Consider the following 22,993-nt stretch of genomic DNA (forward strand, 5'->3'; position numbering starts at 1 on the left):
CTGATTAAGCATCTCTCTAAGGCACCATCTTCCCTTTCCCGTGTAGCTTGTAATCATGATGCAATCTCCGCTGTTCAAACACTCCCTTGCTTTATAAAGCCATGGCTGTGTTCTCTAGGGAGGGGAGGCATGAACAGCCTGCCAAAATAACTAGCCTCTTGCATTTTTTCCCCTTTTGTTTAATTATAAAGAGAAAAATCCCATTATAATTTTGGGCAACTTCCATCCACAACCGCACTGGCTGAACGCAGGTTTTGCCCCTTGCTTTATTTTTCAGTCTGCATTTTATTAAGGCAATTTCCCCCCCACCCCCCAGCCTTTCCAAGTTCAATCAGGCCCAGAAGGATCTCGCAGCTTCCTGGGATGTGAATGCTGCACCTGGGAGGGATGCTCTGACGGGACATGGTTGCGCTCTCCCAGTTGCACCACTGCGGCTCATCCCCAGCAGTAGCTGTCCTCCTCCCAGCACTCCCCAACCACGGGCTCACTCCAGACAGTGGCCAGAGGACAAGTGGAAGTAACTTACTCTATTTCCTTTCTCACCAGGCAAACCAGCCAAGCCATCAAACCCTCGGTCACCCTAAAAGAGAAACCAGTTTAGTTCACGCTTCCACCTCCTGTTGCGTATCTTTACAACTGGGAGGACAGGCCGAGGTGCACCCGGGGCAATGGGCAGCTCTTGCCTGTTGGCAGGCCCTGGAGCATCGTTCTGCCTCTGCTCACTGCAAATCTCCTTCTCCTTCCCAGTGCTCCTTGTTATTTTGCTTCCCCTTCTTCCCTGCATCCCTCCTTTGAGGGCAGTCGACGCTCATTAAAGCACTTTACCAGATAAATGATTTGCAGTCTCCTGTCTCTATATCAAAACCCCATCTATTCCAGCTTTAAGTATCTACATAATAAAGTACTTAAACCTTCTAATACACGATTCCCTGAGCAAACTTTCTCTGCATTCAATTTCAGTGGCACAGCTTCTTCCTTGCTTGATAACACCAGCAGATCACAGCTGAATGAAGGGATTTTGTCTCAAATAAAACTACAGGGCATTAAAATTCCTCACCATGCCTTCCCCATTTCCTCACCCAGTTAATAGGGTGGGGGGGTTGTAGTTGTATTTTAGGACATTTCCAACTGCTCATTCCTGTTTCTTTTCCATAATTGGCACTCCAAAGTATTTGCTCTCCAACGGCAGCCAAGGGAGCACAGTTCATTCTTAAGAGGATCCAGCAATTAAAAACATGAAAGGAAAACACGGATTGCTATTGTGCCTTCCAGGTGTGCGTCTAACTTCTCCCTCTCAAACATGGAGCCCTGGCATCAGTTCAACCACCTCTTCCAAGCAAGGTGGGCTCCTGCCAAGGGTCCCTCAGCTCACTGCTGAAGAGCAGATGTGGATTCCAAGAGCACATCAGTACATGGTGGTACCTTTGGTCCTGTCTGTCCCGGCATTCCCCGGGCACCGTCGCTGCCAGCTCGTCCCTGCAACAGAGAAAAGCAAAGTCCAACACAAAGGGCAGGGCAGGACCAGGGACATCTGCTCTCTGCTCTGCGGCCGAGTGAAGCTTTATTTAAGCCAGAGCTCTCTGGGGAACAGCTTCCCTTGGGAAGGAAAACGTGCTGGTCTGGTTTGGAAGGAGCATCCCGGGCTCAGCCTGGTGTGAGACACATGGCAGCAAAGCTGCTTCGCTACAGGGGATGCTGGGACATGGTCCTTGATTTTAATTTGAAATCCTCATTTCACAGCACATTTGAAGAGATGATAATCACTACATTCACAAATTGGAATATGCTCGGGAAAGCCAGAAGTGGGTCACACAAAAGACTTTCTCATTCCTTCCTCTGACAAACCGATGAGCCAGAGGATGGTGTGAAATGGAAATCAGCATCAGGGACGTCGGCAGAGCAGATGAGCACCATTTATACCAGCTCCAGAACCCCCAGGGCCTGGACCCTCCTTGTGCACTACCGAGACCTCGGCACTGTCCAAACCAGCCCGTTGTTCATGCAGCCACAACCTCAACAGCACAGAGGAGAAGAAAACGAGGACAAAAGACGGGGAGCGCGTACTTGCAGCTCTCCCCACACCACCCAGCCCTTAACTCCCATCCTCATTGCGCTGCCCAGATGCACAGAGAGCTCCTGGACAAGGCACCGCTGGCCACCAGCCTGCTCTTGTGCAACGCTCTCGGTGCTCAGGAATTGTTTGGCAGCAGAAACAGTTTCTAGCAGGGAACGCGGCTCCCGCAGTCGCCAGCGCAGCTCCCGGGACACTCACCCTGCGGCCTGGCTTCCCTGCCGGACCGGGAGGACCCTGGATGCCTCGTGGACCCTGCAAGGCATCAAGGAGAGGAAGAATTGCATCATCACCCATAGGCACGACAGGGGAACCCAGCGCTGCTGGGGCTGCCCGGGTCACTGGGGCTATGAAACGGGATGTGGAGTCCTCAAGCAGAGCCCATGGCTCCAAATACAGAGGGAAGGCTCAGGACCGACTATCTCTGCACGAGGAAGATTTTGCCCTGCAAGCAGCTCCATGCAGTGGAGACAAATTACTTCCCCCACTATTAGAAAGTGGGAATTTCCCTTTATTCCAGGATTTACGGCTTGGGGGAACAATTTCCTGAACATCAGCAAACTCCTCACACTCCAACCCAGCTCATGCTTACAGGACTCCCCCACGGATGTCTCTGCAGGAAAGGGAAGGGAAGGGAAGGCCATCCACCTGCAGAATCTTACACTGCTAGCTTAAAATTATGTCTCCAGTCTGCATTTGGATACATTTATATGCAAAGCAGATGTTCCCACTCATGTTCAGCTGGCATTGGGTTACTGACTCGCTCCTTCACAACAGCATCTAAAGCAGGGCTTCATGCCCTCCTTTCCCCCAGATCTCCTGGTTGCCCACTATGCCCATACTCACCTGAGGTCCCATTTCTCCAGCTTCTCCCTTTAGTCCTCCGCTGCCCGGGGGTCCCTTTGGACACAGAAAAGGATTTATTACATTTTTCCATAGCAGAGCCAGAGGGAAGGATGACACCATATTAAAGAGCCATTCATGCAGGTAACCAGAGCACCCATGGCTCTGCTCATGCTCATTTCCCCGTTCACTTACCATGGGGCCTGGCCGCCCCGTCAGACCCATTGGACCTGCTGGTCCCCTCAGCGCCAGCTGCAACACAAAGAGAAACGTTGCTCACTTGGTGCCCCTGCTTCGCTGCTGCAGCGGGACAAAGCCACCACGGTGCCACCAGCCACGTGCTCTCGCCCTGTTTAACCTGGCCTTGAACGCTGCCAGGGACGGGGCAGCCATGGGTGTGTACAGACAAACCCTGGCCCAGACCCTGCCACGTGGAGGGGTGAGGGTCCTGCATCTAAACCAGATGTGAAGCTGCCTCTGCAGCCCATATCCCCTTTTCCATCATTACATACAGACACTATTACATGCATGCTTTTGGCAACAAACCATTTAAGGTAAATATGATCTCAGTCCGGGTTAGGAGGATTTCTTTCTTTACCATCCTGAGGGTCCAGTTTTGGAGGAGTTTTTCCCTTGCTTTAGTTACTACTTAATACCCTGTGAACAGAACAACAATTCCATTTGCACCCGGGGGCTTTTAGCTCCGTAATTAAGGAGTCATGGAACCATGCATCAAGTCAGTAATCCCCATGGTGGGTAATGGGGCTGGTCCACACTTTAAAGCATCACTCAGGCAACTCGCTCCCTCGTGACAATTGAACACTCAAAGAGTTGTAATTATCTGTGTACACCAGTAATTAAAATCTACCCGCAACTGCACTTGGAATGACATAAATATTGCACAAATGCTACGTGTTGTGGCATCCTTTCACAACACCCCATTAAAAGGGAGATGCTCTGAAATGCAGGCAGCTGGGACAGCGAGTGCTGCCTCATGAAACCCAAATTTAAAGGGAATAAATCAACCTGAAAATGTAATTAACACCGATAACAAGAAAAACTACCCCCCAACAGGAAATAAAATGTCCTTCCCCTGCAGGATTCCTCTTCCATTCCTGCCATATCCTGTAGCTTCCCCACAAAAGCAATTTATTTCCCTTTCTGCTTTGGTATCAGGGTTTTCAGCTGGAATTATCTAACAATAGGTTGAAGTTAACCAAGAAATAGATGGGTTTTTTCCTTTATGGAATTATCCAACTTTTCATCCGCAGCCCAGAAGCCGCCCGGGATTTGTTTGTTTGTTAAACTGAACATCGATTCAAATAAATTAACCCAACAAAACCAAAAGAGAGAAAAAGGATTTGGAGGGAGGGGAGGGAGGCTCTTTGGGCTCTTCATTACAGACCCAATTTTCAACAAGCAGAAAACAAAGAACAAAACCAGAGAGCCTGAGCAAGCAGATGCTTCTCATGAAGCTCTCATCCGGTCACATTCCCAGCAAAAGAAAATGCTGATGGAAAACTGTGGGCAGGCTTGAAATTAGGAAAATTGGGACTGAGAAGGTAACACCAGACACACAACCCACTGGTATTATCCTCAGAGCAACATTCATGGACGGGAATATGCAGTGGCTGGTGGCATCAGCGCTCTGTACTCTACCTGAATGTGTATAAGGTCAAACTCCTTTGTAAGAGAGGGGTTGGATGGAAACCAGAATGGCATCAGCTAAGCCAAAACCCTTGTTATAAACCTAAAAGGGGCTTGTGCCCCCCAGCTGGGCGGAGATGCCAGTGAGCTTTAGTTCATAGACTCATAGAATAGTTAGGGTTGGAAAGGACCTTAAGATCATCGAGTTCCAACCCCCCTGCCATGGGCAGGGACACCCTTCATTCAAGGGTGAAATAATTTGCTTTTTAGCTTATCTCAACAGCCTGTGCCGAAGCGAGCCCCAAGCACCGTGGATGGTGCAAGACATCTCTGCCACATTTATCCTGCTCCTCCGCTTCCTCGGGCACCTGCTGCAAGAGACATCCCCACCAGCCTTCACTTACCCTGGCCTGCTGCAGGATGGCTTGGGCTTGAGCCTCCTGGGCTGAAACAAGAGGTCCTTTAGAGCTGGCATCTCCTCCTCCGCTGAAGCGGAACTGATGGGAACAAGATGCAGAAAGCAGGTCGCAGGGTTGCTGTCCCTCCAGCCTCCCCCTGGCCTGAGCCCTCAACAACCGCTCACCACGACCAGCCCAGCACCAGAGCTGTTCTTCCAGACCATGCCATCCAAGGGACCACTGTGCCCTTGGGTCACCAGCTCACAGGAACACCCCGACTGATCCCCGTGCCGTGCCCACAGAGCAGACTGTACCAGCTCAGAGCAACACGCAGTGAGAGGGACTGCGGGCTCCGGGCGGTAGGGACCTCACACACCACCCCTCAACACAGAACACAAAGCTCTCACAGGGCTGATATTCCCCATGTGGATGCTTTTGGCCGGGAGACCCCCGGAGATGGGGTTGCACCAGGTTATTTGGCTCTAGCTGCCTCTCTGCCCCAGGACAAAGGCTGTATTTCTCAAGCATGGCAGTGTGCTTCAAAGAGCAGAGGCTGGCCTATTGTTCAAGCCAGGATCCTTCAGCGTACAAAGGACTTTAAAACCCCAAGCTTTACTGGTTTATTTTCCCAAACTTGAAAGGGAAGGAGTTTTGTGTTTAATTCTGCCTCTGCCACCCCCAACAGCTACAAGCCCACTTCCCGGGACACACACCCTTCTCCTGCTGAACTGCATGTGCATTTGGGGTTTTGCAAGAAGGACCCCGGGCTGCAGAACCTACTTGGACAGTTCTTTCACCTCCGTTTCACCCCTGCCTTTCGCTTGGTTGGCGCTAGGTACATGACCACAGGAACTTGGCAAGCAGCTTCAAAGAGATGCAATTTATAGGCCTACAGTTGGTTACTGTAGGGACCAACAAACCTATTGTAATGGCCAGCTAAGCTCCATGTTGAGCACTCGGCCCAAGCTGTCCCAGGCACCCTGCCAGGAGCCTACACAAGTATCACCCTCCCATTTGGAGCCCGGACAAGAGCACTGTGGTTTTTCACTAAAGACTCTTCCCCTTTGGTACCTAACCGCTCATTTGCAGCAGCTGGTTTCCATGGGGTTTTCTCCCATCAGAGCAGACACAAAATATAACTATTCCTTTAAGCATCCCAGGACCAAGAAGGCTGACTTGGTACTTGCTGGCTTCAATGCACATTAAGCACAGGCCATCAGAAGAGACCAGTTCATTCAGGTGCTTACAACTGTAGCACCTGCTTTGAAGTGGTTTGAGGCAGGAGGAAGGGTTCTGCTCTTGGAATTGTCTTCAGTTGCTTCTTTATGACTCTTATTCTCCAGCACCATGCCCAGTCACAAACACTTGAGCTTATTCATCCCTTCTGGAAGTTTTGACCTAGCTGCCCTGTGCTTCTGACCAATGCAGAAGTTACAGTGCTTTCCAGAAAGTAAATTTACCAGGGCAACCATCTGGACCCATCTTTTCCACCAAGGAAAATGCGCCCTTGATGTAAAAGAGATGGGAGACTTCTACAAGAACAGGGACTAAGCAGTAGCAAAGCCAAGAAGCCAACTCATTTAAATGCTTGTACTTACTGGCAGCATGAGCATTGTCCCTGGTGGTCCTGGCAAACCATCTGCTCCTGGGAGACCCGGGCGACCAGGGGGCCCCTACAAGAAACAAGAATAGAAATAAACGTCTATGGTGTCATTTTAGTCATGTCCATATGTAAGTAGTCATGGTTGCAAAGGTTTATGTCGTGATACAAAAGGCTCCCTGTCTTGACAGGCAGGTGATGAGTGTGTGGGCATCCCAATGCTATGGCAGATTTTGTGGAAGCCCACATTCTCCTTAGTGATTCCCTCTTGTTACATCCTGGCCTCTGTATTTCCAGAGTCTGCCATATGCAATTTTTGAGTGAGCAATTAAAGTCTCTGCAATGTTCCAAGTTAATGGAATCAATGTTTAGTTGGGTCTGTTAAAACCTATTAAAAATATATATGAAACTTCATAACTCAGTGAGATAGAAACGTGGAAAGATAAATGCATTTCTGCACATGTTCAGTCGTCTGGGTCATTGCATTTTTCTCTCTTCTGTCTTTCTGTTAGTCCTATGAGGCTACTTCTATCTACAGTGGAGTGAGTGATCCTGTCAATGGCTGTAAATCAGCAGGACTCTGAGGATCTCCATGGAGCTGTGCTGATTAACATCAGTTGAGTCTCTTTAACTCAACTAAAGAAACAAGCATGCAGTAAAAGATCTATTGATGAAGTTATAAATAATCAAATATGGCCAATTTTCCTTAGACAGCCCATAGATTATTTGTATTCCCCGTTGCGTACTTGGCAAGAAGTTGAAGTTAATCCAAATTTGCACATCCATCCAACAAGCCTACATGCAATGAGGATGACATCCAACTACTCAATGCGCATGCCTGATTACAGTTTCACAGCAGCTCAAGGAGCTGAAGGCAAGACAGCTCATCACATCCCAGAGAGGCCAAGAGGACCCTGGTGCTGGGTCCATGGCAAGGCAGGCAGCGCTGCCTGGCCAACAGCTCAAGCTCGAGTACTTGGACGCTCCCCTCATCAGTAAACACTAATAATAAACCCTTCTGTGGAGAAGCAGAGCTCTTGGAAGGGCAAGCAACAGGTGCCTATGTTAGTTCCTGCTTTCTTTGACCTGCCTGATGCCCTCCAGCCCTTGCAGACACCAAATAAAAGCAAAAATCAAACCCTGCCACAAATCAGAGACATCTATGGACAATCTACAGGGACACCAAAGAGCCAGGCCTTGACCCAGGAAGCTGCACACTCACCCCACAAGGCAAAGGGAGGTGATTAAAGGTGGGAAAGGGATAAGGGAAACAGAAACATGTCACAAGATCCCTAAAAATCAGAACAGTTTTAAACAACCAACCAACCAACCCAAAGCATCTGGTGTTTTATCCCTGCCCCACTGTCTTCCACCAAGATGTGGGTGCATCTTCTTGCTCCCTGTTCTTCCCTCCCCTCTATGTCACGTTCAACTTCACATTCCCCTCATCACATCCCTCTTTAAAAGGGACCCAAAACACTCAAGCACTAAATTAGAGCCCAGCTCCGGGGTGGGGGTGAAGGGCTGCTGTGCTTCACCCTGCCCCAGCCAGCCCATGCCTGGACCCACACCACAATTACAGGGCAGAGCCAAGGGCTGCACCACAGCCAGCCCAGAATAACAGCACTGCCCAGGGAGCTAGCAGGGAAAGAAAGAAACCCAGCAGCAGGCTGGGTGTTGAAGGGAGCCTGCACAGCACACCGGGGTACCCATTTTTCAGGGCAAGCTCACGACGTTGCATTCATGCTGTTTGCTCAGCCTGGCTGACGCCGGAGCTCTTGACTCCGCTGCTGCGGTGCAGGGGCCAGGCCCATCTGCTGGAGCAGAAGCACAATAAATAATTTAGGCCAGACTCATTTTCTATAATAAACTTCGTTCCCTCTCTCTCTTCTCCTTTAACTCCAAGTCCAGCAAATGATGGATCAGGAATGAGCTTATTTATCTCCCTATACGCACTCTGCCTGACAAACGTCGATGCAATGTTTCGATACATAAACACCTCCCTTTGCTCCACGTTGGGTGTGCGAGGTCTCTTCCTTGTGGGGTGGAGCAGTGGGGGGCAATGGGCTGGAGGAAAATCAACCCCATAAAGCACTTTGTAAATTGAAATTCATGAATGCCTTTCAGAAACGCAGCACGCCAGCCCCTCAGCTGGTGTAAATCTGTGTCACTCATTATGTAAATAGAGATTTGCTGATATATAGCAGCCAGGGATGGGGACTTCAACTTCCATTTGGTGCAGCGCTCTAAAATGCCACGCTGAGTGCAAACACTAATGCAATATTTCAAGGCAATGTTTACACTGAAACCTCAGTGCTAGTGCTGAGGCTCCTCAGGCAGCAGGCAGTGACAGGGGTGCCCAGCAGCCCACAGTACCGAGGGAGCCCGAGTTTGCTTTAAGTGTCTCTCTCAGCCTATTTTTCAGCCCTGGTCAGAAGATTCTGCAACAGAATCCCTTGCAGCATTCGGGGTCTTGTAGGTCCAGCAGTGTTCACTGGTGGTAAAAAGGGCACCCTGAACACATCAAGCCTTTTAGAACCCCAATGAGGATTTTAGGAATCCTATTACACTTCTGAGATGCAAACCTGTCGCTGGGGGAATAAATCCTTTGGGACACAATGACTGTATGGTCTTGGAAGTTACAGCTCTCATTCTGTGATCAGCCTTCCCCATGGACAAGCTGATCAAGCCCAGAGCACCCCAATACCCGGATTTCCAGGCACAGAAGCAGAGCTGGTGCAGAGCTGCAGTTTGCTCTAACGCTGCAGCTCATCACGTTCAAAAGGAGCACATTTCCCCCATTCCACTTTCTTCATTCCAGTGCAGAGCACCCATCACAGAGCTTGCTGGTCTCCTCAGCGCCTTATTTCCTTCTTCCCACTGCTCAGAGAAACCCAAGGCACCCTAAACCGCCCTCCTCCCAGACGAGTCCTCCGAAACCTCCCACAACCAGCGCTCCGCAGCTTGCCCGGTGGCACAAGTTCTTCTTTGTGCTGTGGGATAAACGAACAAACTGACACGACGAATAAAACAGAGCTAAATGAGTGTTGGCCAATATTACCATAGCTGAATATTATTGGTATATTAATTCAGTGCACCTGCCTGATTGCAAATAAGAAATCTTTCTATCAGACGTAGGCATAGGAAATGCTCCTCGCCGCACACATTGAAGTGTCATGTAAATTCATGAGCTATGTGCAGGGTTAATAATAAACAAATTAAAAGAGGAGCTGCTGTAATTGAAAAGGAGTATTTTAATGCAGTTGCAGCTCCTGGCTCTGCAAGTTCATCAATTCTCTATGCACAATATGCTGTATTACATTCTGTTCTGGCCACACAAAAAAGCAGGATATGCTAGAATGTAAATCACGCCTCGTTTCAGGGTGTGGAGCAGCATCTTCGGGGACAACGTGTCTGCTGCTGCCTGGCTTTGCACGGCCACTCCACAGGAGCCTGGCCAAACGCCTGCATCTGCCTGGACCAAGGGCGGGAGCACAGACTGCCTGCAGCATCCACCCTGCCTGCAGCATCCACCCTGCCAGGCAACCGAGCACTTGGGAGCAGAAGCAGCACATCAAGGGAAGACAAGGACAAAGCTAGGCAACACATAGGACCCTTCCAGGATGAAGGCCCACCAAGAGCCTGATGAAGCCACACAGCTCTTTTGACTAATCCCAGACCACTGCAAGGTGCAAGCCACTGCTGGGACCTTGCCCATCCTCTCTGAAGTCCCACACCCCAGGAGGCAGAGGCCTTCCTTGGTGCTGCGGTGTCTCAGGGGTTAATCCAGCCTCACTGAGTGGTGGCCCTGGCTCCTGGCCATGGGCAGAGCCTGCAGCTGCCTATTGACTTTCTGAGCTTGCAGGCACCGATCAATGGAGCACAGTCAGGGCCTCTCGTTCTCAGTCATGTCACAACCACAAGAAGCATTATTACTGCTCCATCAAAACCCAGTAACACACACCAGGAGGGCAGGTGAGGTGGGGTCTCCCCAGCACTGCTCTGGGGGAGCCAGCAGGCTCCAGGCAAGTCCCCAGGGACCGAGAAGGCGACAAAGAGCCTTCATTAAAGAAATACAGGGCCCAGGTTAGAGCCGTTGCCACAGGAGCATCCCAACACTGAAGCAGTCTCCTCAAGTACACCTTAAACCCACAGCAGACACCTCCCAGTGCACGCCAGCAGTGGTTTTATTTCTCCCAGTGGTTGTACTTTGCAATGCCAGTGTCATGGGGCTGGGAGGTGAATAATGAAGGGTTGGAGCCAGCTGGTTGCTTTGTCCTCCACTGGAGGAAGGAGACTGCCCCAGGGAAGGCACTCGGGTCCCATGGGTTCCAAACCCACCCGAAGGGGATAATTTGGAAGAGCACCAACTGCAGAGGGGCAGTTTCCCATCTCTTCCTTATTGCTGAGGAGAACCACCTCTCTGGGAGATGAAGGACAGCAAGGGCAGCACTAGGGAAGGACAACAGCTCCGGGGTACATCGGACAGGAAAGGGAACGGCTGGGTTTCTGGAAAGGGAAAAGCTGGGACAGCTCATGTTGAGGAGCACCTCCTGTGATCTGTGTCCCTGCCGGCCCCCTCCCTCCTGAGCTTTCCAGGAAGAACTCTGGCAAAACGGGCTTCCAGCCAAGCCTGCCTCCACAAACCCACCTGGAGCAAGGCACAGGATTGCCTTTTTCACTAACGGGACCGTGGGGATGCCTCAGGCAGCTCCAGGGGAGGCTGCTGTCAGCACTGCTGGGAGCCCACTGAAACAGCAGAACACCAGAAGCTATTTTGAGAGCGTATCTGGCTGCACTCGACATCAAGATGCACCAAAGCACCCGAACGCGGTCAGGCTCCAAACTCCATTTGTTTTGCTCACAAAGTGCTGAAATCAATGAATTTACTCATGCGAAGTGACTGCTGCTGGTCCGTACGGCCCCTGCACCGCTGCCTGCGGCACGCACTGCTCCGCTGGGCTGCACCGGGCAGGAACCACTCTGCTCCTGCCAGCGCAGCCCACACCGGTGCTCATCACCCAAACCAGCATTGCTCAAGGGCACTCCTCTAGTTCCAGGGGCCCAAACGGAGCTGCTCCAGCAGCCAAGAATGATCCCATCTCAGCTCCTGTGCAAAGCCAGAGGCCGTCGGCGCTATGGTGAGCGTTCCACTAGATGTCAAGGCACAATCCCTGTGCTGGGTGCAGTGCTGGAGGCGATGGGCAGCCTGGTCCCATGGGGTACCAGACAGGGACCTGCTTGCCTGGCTGTCTCTGCCAGGGAGGGGGAATAGGCTAGAACAGGGTGAACGAAAGCAAAAGCTTGCGTTGGTACAAGGGTCATTTCAGAGAGTCAGCTCACAGAGCGGGTTTTAATGTCCAGCAATCCCAAACACACATTTTGCTGCTCACATGGTGCTGGTGCAACACGTAGTGACCCCAGGCTTCAGTCCAGGAGCTTCCAAAACCACAGATCAGCCCTGATTCCAGGTGAGGACCCAGCAATAATGAACAAAGATGCAATTCTGACCAAAGGATGGTGCTAAAATGTGGGATTCGGGGCCCTGGTCCACAAAAGTGCTTTGGGAACAGCTGAGACATCGCAGAGCTGGAGGCTTCTGCAGGCAGCAGTTTACAAAGCAGTTGCTGCCAGTGACAAAACTCATTTGAAGTGGTATCAAAACCAGAGATGCAAACCCCAAGTTACAGCCCCACTTTGCACACACAAAATGACGCAAAGAGGAAAAAAACACGGGTACTCACCCTCTCCCCAGGGTCACCCATTAAGCCCACAGGTCCAGTTGGTCCTGGAGGTCCTGGAAGACCCTAGCATGGAAAAGACAGGGAAAAAATAAGCTGCTTAGAGCTTCCTCTTCAGTTTTGCACCAGGAAATGGACCCAGAGCTCTCTGCACCCTTGCTGGGTGTCTGGAAGCAACAGAGCCCTGGGCCGGTGGCACATGGAGCCCTCCACGTACATCAGCACCCTGCGGTGCAGACAAAGGGACACTTACTGCTGGGCCTTCGGGTCCGGGGGGGCCTTCCACCAGCATCCCCTGAGCAATGGAAGAGAAGACAGAACCATTAGCAAGGCACAGCCTCACGGTCACTCTGCCCCCAGGGCCGGAAAGCCCAACGCCTCCTCTACCCTGCAGTATTCCAGCTCTGCTGCTGGGTGTGGGTATCCCCGAGCTGCAGCGTCTCTGCTCCCTCTGGATGAGAGGCACAAGGGGCATTGCCCACTGAAGAACCAGATACCATCTATTTAAATCACACAGGGCACAGCAAAACAGCCCCAGCCCCAAGCCCACCCTCACCCGGCACAGGGTCACCTTCCCAACCGCAACCCTTCGCCCTCAGCACATGGCCAGCAAAGGGCAAGCCCTGGGGCACATCCAGCCTGGATGGTGATGGCGCAGGAGAAAAGATCTTTCTCAGGAAGAAGCTGTTTCTAGATCCAAGCAGCTTAAAAAAAACCCATGTTAATAATCAAATAGTGGGGGTTTAAAATGACTTTCCCAGCAGCCTGCATGCTGTGATTTATCTGTGTACCCAGGAAATCACTGTGTGGGCAAAATGGTAGAATAATGTTATTCCAGTGCTTTTAATCTAAATATTTTGTCATAACTTTAAATCAGGTCTATCACGTACTCAGTAGAGTCGAGTTTTTTCTCCCCCCCCCCCCTCCTCACGGAGACGTAAGAGGCAGGAAAGAAACCTCTCCATAATCCCAGCAAATGCTTTCCTGACAGCATCAGGACAATCTGCTGGGGAGAGCCCCATGGTGAGCACGACCCTGTTCCCTCTGGGCCAGTGACCGTGACCCCAGCAGCAGCCAGGGTGAGCCAAAGCCACCCCAGCACTGCCCAGTTCACGGGCAGCAAACAGGGACACTTGTCCTGTGGGATGACATCTGCCTGTAAAACCCTGCAGATGAGCAGTGAGTTCATACGGGAGCAGCCAGGAGGAAACAAGTGTGGGGACTGGCCTTAGGTCACCCTTGGCCGGTCTCCTGGACTCAGCTCCGGTGCTAAAAGCCTCGGCTGACCCCGTGGCAGCCACTGCAGCAGAAGAGGGCCCAGCTGAACCCATCTGAAAAGGCTGCAGGGAAATCCAGGCATCCCTGCCCCAAAAGCCACAGTCTCTAAGCCCAGAGGAGCAAAAGAAGGGGTAAAACATGAACCATCCCTGCTTCCATTGGTGGGATGTGTGTTTCTGCACCACTAACGCGTGGCCAGTGCTGTTTTCTGTCTCTCCCAGTGTCCATGCGACTCATTACCACCTCGTATAAAAACTGGCTCTCAGCTCACTTGGAAGTGTGAGGGGAAATTTGCTGCTGCTGCCATCACAGAAGGGAGCGCCTGCACAGCCGTTCTTCACCAGGAAAGAATTCAGGTCGCAGGCTTCACCCTGTGCCCATTTTGACAGCGGTTTTCCTGCCTGCCTTGGACCCTCTCCTCTGGGTGGGAATTAGGGTGAGCCCTACGCAGCATTCCTCCGACCTGCACTAAGGGTCAGCCCTTTGCTGTTGGAAGCTACCGAGAAGATGCTGGTGGAGAAAGCATCCCCCAGGACATCCACTAAGCACTGGCTCCTTTTCAGGCAAACGATGAAGACATCGTGCAGGGAACCCCAGAGGTCCCAACAAACCTTTTCCCATATGGAACCCCCAAGGTCCATCGCTGTTGACACCAGCGATGGCACATTTTGCTGTGGCAGGCTCTAAACCAGGCACCAGTAATTGTGTCTGGGCTGATGGAGGGCTACAGCCCACACAGGTCTCCCCAGGACATACGTGGGCTGCTGGGTGACCATGCCATGGGCTGAGCATGCTGAGGTTCCGCTTCCCACGGCCAGCTGCAGAGCCTGGGGCCGCTCCTCAGCGTGGGGTAAGGGCCAGGGCTAATGAGCCGATCTGCAATGCAAACATCCTTGGCATCCTCCCATATTTATCTGTTGGTTTACGTTGAGCTCAAGCTTTAGGGACATCTGGAGATTCTCCTTGGCAAGAAACCACCACTGTTTATATGACTGCTCATCAACAGGAGCAATGGAAAAGTGGGAGGGTTTGGGGACCAGGACTGGTTTGGGGGGGGGATGCCACCAAGGGCGATGCCTTGGGGGTAGAGCAAGCAAACCATGGAGCTGGGACTGTCCCAGGGGAAAAGAGCATTGCTTCCACTCGGTCAGCACCCAGGGGCTACCCGCAAGGGCAACTCCCGTCACAGAAACAGCCCAGACACTGGTTGCAGCACACAGAGGTGTGTGCAAAGGCTGATCGCCCCCTGCCCGGGGCAGGCAGGAGCACCAGGGCCCCCCCGAGCACAGGCAGCCTGGAGCCTTCAAGGATGGGGGGTCCCCACCATCCATCCGCCCCCAGCTCAGCCCTCCTCACGCTGCAGCTGTGCTGCCCCGCTGTCTCCAGCAAGTGTCAGCACCGAGCAAGGATTGAAGGACAGGAGGGTGGAAGGGAACGGAGAACAAACCCTGCAGGACCCCACTAACGCCTTTGGGCTTCTTCCCCCTCTGCTGCAGCTCCCATCGGAAAAAGAGAGCTAAAGAGCGCAGCGAACCCGAGTTTGTGCTGCAGAGGGACCGCACGGCGAGGGACAGGGCGGCATTTGCTCTTGTTTACTCTCTGGCACAAGCGATGCATGCTCCAGGGTTTTGAAACAGCGAAGGCAGCCAAATTCCTTCTGGATGATTAAACTTAACTGTTTTGTTGGCTCTGCAGCCTCTCCGATGGGCTCTGCGCAGCGCAGGCTGGTTTCTGCCATCGTTTCCCTGGGGTTCAGAGGCCCCCCACCCTTCCCACACCTTTGGTAAGCAAACTGCTCACTCCTTGTGTCCGCAGGGTGGGAGCGAGCCCCAGGAAGGAAGAGAGGGAAGGGAAGGTCAGAAAAGCTTTTACAAGATGCTCAGCTCAGGCTTGTCCAGCCCTGCTGCTGCAGCCCAGCTCCCCCAGCAGAATGTCGGTCAGAGAAGGAAAGGGAGGAAGAATTAAAGAGAAATAACTGATGGGAAGTGCTGCTGCACTGGGCCCGTGCCAGAGAAACGAGGTTAATTGAGCTGCTGGTTAATTGAGCTGCTGGTGCGTGGGAGCATGCGGGGAGGCGGCTGCAAGGACCTGCAGCCCCAGCTCCAGCCTGGGAGGAGCACCCATGGGAGCACCTCAGCATCCTGGTACCCAACAGGGGACACACACGTGGCCATCAACCCCCAGCCTCTTGCTCTGCCCAGTGGGTACCTGTGAGCAAGCCCCAGCTGGCCCCAGAGTGGCTCCATCCTCACGTAACAGGGTGCTCAGTTGGGCACCCACAGTTTTTGCTGACTGCAGAGGGCACAGGCAGCTCTTTAGAGAGAAAAACAACCCCAGAAACAGGCCAGGACAGATCACAGAGAGCTGGGTTCCGCTCCAGATGACATGGGATTTCTCTGAAAGCTGATGGGACCCTGGAGCAGGAGCAAACCCATTCTCTCCCACAGCTGTGTGCTGGGAGAACCACTTCATTTCCACAGAGATTAATTCATTAGTGGCACAATTAAAGCCAATCCCAAGCTGCAAGATCAGGTCAGGATGTGACTCAGCCACCAGCACTTGGGGAGCTGGGGTCACTGCGAGCTGAGGGCACTTCAAACCTCCAGAGATGTGAGACCTGCCCTCTGCCTGATGCTTCCCCTCTGAAAGGCCGGGGTTTATTCTGGTACATAAGAGATTTCATGGGAAAGACTGAGCTTCTTCATGATTTCAGTCACTGCTTGAAGGCTTTTAAAAGAAAAATGTACAGTATTTTGCATTTAAAGTGTTTAAATGAACCGAGTAATTCCTCCATGGGAAATCCTCCTCCCAGCCGTACCAGAGCACCCCAGGCCACACCAAACATACACCTTGGACTTCTCCCTTGGGAAAACACTAACACCAAAACACCATTCGATCCTTACCGGCTCGATAATCGCGGGCTCCCCTTTCTGTCCCTTCTCCCCCCGTGGGCCACCGATCTGCAGCACACAAGGGAAACACAAAACCAGAGTCAGAGAGGACATCACCCCCACCAGCATCACTGCTCTGAGCAGGATCCGGAGATCCTGGACCAACTTCTGCCCCGAAAGGATACTGATGCTCGTGTAGAACAGAAACAGGCACCTCCTCACCCCGTGCAAAGCACGTGCAGTGCAGGGGAATGAATCCAAGTGAGATGCTCTCGCTGGTTTTTGCACGGCTGATCTTTACGCTATTAATGATGGGGTGACAAACATTTTGAGCCAGACTCACCTTCTATGGGAAATAAACTCTCTTACCCCCTCATAGATGGTGTCCTGGTTGGCAGGCATGCCGGGGCCGATATCAGGAGAGACTGTTCGGTCATAATAGTTATCATAGTAATTTCCATCATATTCTTTTATTGTTTCCTCAGTGAAATCTTTATCCAGGTCATCTCCTCCCTGAGCAGCCTGGAAGCAAAAGAGCAGCAACACATCAGGTTGTGCACGGTGGAATAAGGGGCGCAGGGTCTGCAATGTGAGGAAGATGTGTTACAACAATAGCTGTAAAGAACAAGCACAAGAAAAGTTCTGGAGTTTTAAAGTCTCCAGGGACCTCTAAGGGTTTTCCAGGGGCAGGGAAGAAGGATGGGAGGATCTTTATGTCAAAACCACCCTGGCTTTCCCTGGGATTCCTCTGTCAATCCCTGAAATAACACTGAGGGAAAGTCTGAGTGAGGAAAACAAAGCAGAGCACAAAGCATCAGCTCGCATCAGGAGCACCCTGAAAGCCCTAAAGACCAGAAGAAAGAGGCAACGGAAGCCTCAAACTCCAAGCCCTCCTCGTCTCTCACAGCCTCGATATCAGAGATGCTGGATTATTAACTGGTGTTAAGATTATTAACATCCAGTCTCATAGTCAAAATGCCCACCAAACCCTCAATCTGTTGTTGTGAGTATCTGATTACAGGAGGAAATGTGGAAAAATCCAAGGTCGCTTCTACAAAACCTCCTGTTTGCTTATCCCGGGATCCAAACTGTGACTGGAATTGTGCAAAAAGCAGAAGCAGAGGTTTTTCACAAATCTGATGCGTTAATCCCTGAATCCTTCCTGAATCCTTCCAGCAGCAGATGCTGGGCAAGGACATCCAGACAAGCATCAGAATTTCCTTGTTTCTCTCCATCCCCCTGTGCTTTCTGCAGCCTGGCAGGCAGCTGCCTCTTGGCATCATTTGCTCCGAGCAGCACTGTGAAGAACATGTGCTGCTGCTGATGGGTTTTTTTGTTTCTTTCCCATCCAGGTAATGACCAAAATGATCCATAAATTGAATTATTTCCAGTGCTTCCCAGACAAATGATCTCCTCCCTACTACGAATTCAAAAATCACTTAAATGCCACCATCATTTCCAGACCTTGTTTCGGTGCCAAAGCTGCTCAGAACCACTGAGCACAAGCATCTGCATCCAAATTCAAGAGGTTTTGAATAAGAATAACCCCGGTGCTAAGGCAGCCACTGCTCTGATACCCCATCTTCCTTTAGCTTTGCAAGCACCAACCGGTCTTTGCAGGAATTATAGCTTGGCAATTACTCAATCAGAAGGCTCGGAAAAGTTAGCATCACTTTTCCTCTGTGCTGTTCAAATGGATTGGGTGCTATCACACTCTCTTTTATCCTGTTTGCAATCTTTTATCTGGGTTTGCACTTTGAAACCTTAAAACCTGTTTATCTCGCTACAAAGATTCTGGATTTAACATAGCAAGCTTGTTCCAGATTGCATTGCTTTAAATGAACATCAAAAATGTCCGGGATGATATTTTGATTAAGGCCCCAAAATCCATTTGCATGGGAAGATTTGCTTGAGTAAGGGGGCAGAGGAGGAGCAAAGTTCTCCCTGCTGAGAGCTGCAGGTGCTTTGGAGGAAAACCAAAATAAAAGCCCAAAAAATCATCTCCTGAACAGTGCTGTTGGACAACTACAACCAGTCTGCAAAGGAGACAGGAGGCCCAAAAATCAGCATGCAGAACGCTGTGCCTCTGCTTTGCTGGTAACAGCTTCATTTAAATCTCCTTTTAGTCCTCCCTGTAGAGAAGCAATGCAGATATGAAGCCCTGGTATATGCATCTGGACAAGCAAAGCAAACTGCCTGATGAATAGCAGGCAATGAGCAGAATCTATCTGCTCCCAGCTCCTCTTGTTCTCAGGAGTATCGCTGCCTCCTAAATCTCGGAATTGCTTCCCCGGCATTTAGCAGGAGTTATGAGCCAGGCTGAAGCCCCAGCCCAGGAGGGCTCAGCGCCTGCTCCTGCCTCTCAAACCTCTCGCACTGCTTTCGCTTGTACAAAGCTAAATCCCCTTTTCATTCCCATCGCAGGAATTAAAGGCTTCCCAAACTGCAGTCAGGTGAACTCCAACAGCACGGGGCTCTGCGGGCAGGAGCCTGGGAGGTGAAATCAGAGCGCACAACCCATGGCCATGAGCACTTCGCTTCCTGAACCAGCCAAAACACCTGTGAGATTTTTAATGGACTTTTCTCTCCTTTTCTAAAGAGCAAACAACCTTCTCCAGCCCCCACAGCAGCTCCCGCTGGAAGCCTGCTCTTAATAACAGGTATTAGGCAGGCAATTCCACGCAGGAGATCCCCATCCCCACTTCCATACTGCTCATAAAGCAGCCTGGTCTGCTGCTGGATTAGAGGATTCATTTCCCAGGAGCTCCCGGCTGCAGGCAGGACCCTCAGCTCCCACTCTGAGGTTTTAACCTGCAATCCATATCCTCCTGGGTGCTCGTCCCCCAGGCTGGCACTCCTGGGGACTCTTCCCTATGTCACACTGCATCAGCCTTTGCCTCAGTGCATGGGAATCTCCTTCAACCAGGCAAGCTGTGCCCTTTGCTCTGCTCCTCAGCTAAGAGATTCACCGGAGCAAGCTCCCACCCCGGGAGCCATCCTGCAGCCTTCCCTGTCCAAACGCCACCTCCTCTGCAGCTGCTGGAGGGGAACAGTCGCACTCTGTCCCTGGGAGATGCTTTGCTGAGAGAGGGTTGAGCTTTCACATAGGAAAGCTTCACTGTGTGTTCCCCTACCTGACCTTTCCTCCTCTTACTTCCTTTTCCTAACAACTAAAGCAGCCCTCGAGACTCTTATTTCCTCTTCCAATTTTTTTCTAAGGTCCCGCTATCCAATCTTTAATTCCTCTCTGTTAGAAAGTTCAAGCCTAGCCAAAGATTTCTGGCTCTTCGTCAGGAAACAGCAATATTTCCCATCCATGGGTTCCCCCAGGTTGGCGCTCACTTCCCTGATATCCTGCAGCCTTTTCTGTTCCTCTCTGTAGATCATTTTGGGTGGCTCAACCTCCTCCTCCACCACACCGACTGGCTGGACACGACCCCTCTGCATCACCAGCCTCAGGGTGCTGAGTCCCCCCATAGCCACCACAAAACTCTGCCAAGCGCCATCCTCCCTCCCAGGAAACACTACCCTGCTGTCAACTCCCCTTGCTATCCCCTCCTGGATAGCAAAATCAGCCTCATCTAGCATTATTTCCTTACATAGAGAGCTACACAGCACGTGGCTGCAGGGCAATTTGTCTAAGTCTCATCTAAAGTCGAGACCCACATTCATCTGCTTGGTGTACATCAGCCACGGGACCTGGACTGCTCCCCCCTTTGAGCAGACGTGGCACAGAGCAGAGGTCCTCACTCTGGTGGATGCAGCAGTTTGAAACCAAGGGCTGGTCCCAGTGTTGAAATGGGTTTTTTGAGCATTACAATCTAAACCCCTGAAGATGTTCGGTGGGAATGACAAGATGAAAAACACTGATGTTTTCCAGCAAATCAACATGTTAAGGATTTATATTAATAGCTTTGAAATAAAATGATTCTACTTAGATTTTAACAGCAACCCTCATTTTTCTTCTTGTCACACAAGCACTTCGCGGAGGGAAACGCAGATGTCGGCATGAGCACATTTTTCCAGGGGAATAATCCTTCCCTAAACCCTCAATATCTGCGCTCCACACCCTGAAATATCTGGAGCGAAAATATTTTACAAGAAACTTCCTCTTCCAAAGCTGCCCAAAGCGCTGCCAGATTTACCACATGGGTGAGCACGTCCCCGCGGCTCTCAGGGCTCTGAAACACCACGAGTCACCAAAACCACAAAGTGAAAGGTAAAAGCATTCACTGAAATTACATCGCTCTCGTTGTAGGCGATGACGGTGCTCGTGGGGAGTTCGGCTTCCACAGCGTTCTCAGTCAGCCCCCCCTGCGGGTCTACTTCTTCATTGTAGTTGACATCCTCGTAGGGCAGAGGTGTGAAGTACTCCTCGTTAATGGTCTCATAGTTGTACTCGTCCACGAGGGGATCACCCGCTGTAGTATCCTCTTTGGTCTGCCTGTCAGGGTCCCCTCCATGCGGAGATGGTGTGGGAGCAGGATAGTCCTATCACAGGAACAGGACGCCACAATCAGAAACAAAAGCAAACCTTCTGCACCATCCTCCACCTCCCCTTCTACAGAGGTGCCATTTGTGAACCACATCTTTGCCATTGAATTGGTACCTGCTTGGTTTCGGGTCTCTCTCCTGCAGCCACCTCGGGAGCGCTGGGTTTGGCGGTGGGAGCTTCTGGCTTTACAGATTCATCAACATCTTCATAGTAGGGGTACTCATAGTAGTAGGTGTCACCCTCGCCCTCCGCGTCAGTGTACTGCAAAGAGAAGATGAGAAGCAGAAAATAAGCTGGCAGCACCCAAACGCATTCTTGCCAGCTCTTTTAGGCATTATTTCCTACCAACAGGGCCACGCTGTGTTGCAGATCCATGCACTGAAAGCTGTCCCTTCCTCTTGTTCATCAGCTCCTATGAAACCTTTCACCAAAGCTTTGGGCTGCTGTGGCAAGGCTGGGATTTGAGGAGGTTCTAATTCATCCCTTGGTCCTCTGACCACAGATGACGGCCCAAACCTGCCTGTTCAGTCACCCATGATAACACAATAAACATTAACTGGTTTTAGCCCTGGACTGTCGGGACCCCCCAGGTCACACGTGTGGCATACTGAGAGAGGTGGGAATTGTGCAGCTGCTCTGCGAAGCCGCGATACTGTTCTCACTCTAAGCACTAATGGTATCCATGTGACTTCCCATCCACCCGCCGGGCTCCAGAAGCAGGATATTCTCAGTGTTTTCCACAAGGCGTCAGTCATTCTTCAAAATGAAACACAAACAGAACCTTGGTTACAGCCAGGCATGGCAAATTTCTTTGCCAGTCCATCGCTCTCACTGGCAGCAGACGCCGGCGCGTGGAGGAGTTATTCTTACATGGAGCAACACAGCCCTAAAACAAGCCAGCCCTTGTTGAGCTGCTGGCTCCAAGAGAAGTTTTCTTTTCCTACTACCACATATTTTGACTATACCCAGGTCTATTTTATTTTACTTATTTATTGTTTCTCCAGCAGAGCTAGCACAGCGGTTACAGCACTTCCCAGGGGCTGGGCACCCCGCGAGCATCACCTCCTCCCCAGATCCCTGCTTCGCTCATTCGGTCCCGAAGCTAAGCCAGAGCAGGCTGCTGGCATTACAGCTTCCTAGAGGGGAGATTTAGACAAGATGTCAGGAAGAGGCTCTTCCCTGGGAGGGTGCTGAGGCGCTGGCACAGGGTGCCCAGAGAAGCTGTGGCTGCCCCATCCCTGGCAGTGCTCAAGGCCAGGCTGGACACAGGGGCTTGGAGCAAGCTGCTCTAGTGGAAGGGGTCCCTGCCCGTGGCAGGGGTTGGAGCTGGAGGAGCTTTAAGGTCCCTTCCAGCCCAAATCATTCCAGGATTTGTGGGGATTTGGCAGGAATCCACAGATCAGAGACCAGCTGAAAGCAAGAGAGTGCATGGACCAGCAAGTGGGACCAAGAGAGCAGCCAAGATGCTGTGAAGCAGCTGAGGATGGCAGACCCTTCAATTGCTGTGAGCTGAGTCTGAGCCCTCTTAAGAGGGTGTACAATTCAGGTGATGCTCTTCTGGAAATCAGCCACACTCAGGCCTCTCTAATGGAGCAGCAGAAATAAAAGGGCATTTTGTACCAGTCCTTCCTTCCTTTATTTAAAGAAAAGATCTGGGGCTAACTGTAGAAAAAATACTGAGCACAGCAGCTCATACAGATGAGCTGGAGCCAAATGAAATTCAAATGTCAAACACACGGGCAGAAACATTTCCCCCTCCTTTAACACTTGTTCTCAGGGAATGCTGGAAAAGAACTGCTAAATCTTTTTACAAGCTCAACAGTTGAAGTTGGAATCCAGAAGCAGGCGCCTGCTTCGGGCAGGGTTCACCTGCCAGGGAGGGTCTGTGTTTCACACTCAGCTCAGGTTGTCTCTCCCACATGGCTTTGAGCTCCACGTGAACATTCATTTCAGTCTCTGGAACGGGGAGGATCCCAGAAAGGAAACTCCTGAGGGCAAGAGCCAAGACCAGAACCTGCGCATCCCACAA

General features: G+C 51.4%; 1 protein-coding gene across 2 annotated transcripts in view; it reads right to left on the minus strand.

Annotated features, from left to right (window-relative positions):
• Positions 1-22,993, minus strand: part of COL5A1 (collagen type V alpha 1 chain) — a 131,077-nt gene that overhangs the window by 50,655 nt on the left and 57,429 nt on the right. For both annotated transcript variants that reach the window (XM_057409164.1, XM_057409163.1), the window contains exons 6-18: positions 21,079-21,225; positions 20,712-20,960; positions 16,839-16,991; positions 16,482-16,538; positions 12,554-12,595; positions 12,304-12,366; positions 6,558-6,632; positions 4,966-5,058; positions 3,110-3,166; positions 2,918-2,971; positions 2,273-2,326; positions 1,423-1,476; positions 527-580 (exon numbers count right to left, since the gene is read on the minus strand). In XM_057409164.1, coding sequence (XP_057265147.1) covers positions 527-580; positions 1,423-1,476; positions 2,273-2,326; positions 2,918-2,971; positions 3,110-3,166; positions 4,966-5,058; positions 6,558-6,632; positions 12,304-12,366; positions 12,554-12,595; positions 16,482-16,538; positions 16,839-16,991; positions 20,712-20,960; positions 21,079-21,225 — 1,152 coding nt within the window. The remainder of the gene's footprint in view (positions 1-526; positions 581-1,422; positions 1,477-2,272; positions 2,327-2,917; positions 2,972-3,109; positions 3,167-4,965; positions 5,059-6,557; positions 6,633-12,303; positions 12,367-12,553; positions 12,596-16,481; positions 16,539-16,838; positions 16,992-20,711; positions 20,961-21,078; positions 21,226-22,993) is intronic.

This window comes from Pezoporus wallicus, unplaced genomic scaffold (assembly GCF_028554395.1).
Source record: "Pezoporus wallicus isolate ANWC-B61680 ecotype Strahan unplaced genomic scaffold, APGP_CSIRO_Pwel_v1 contig_8341, whole genome shotgun sequence".
Classification (NCBI taxonomy): Eukaryota; Metazoa; Chordata; class Aves; order Psittaciformes; family Psittacidae; genus Pezoporus; species Pezoporus wallicus.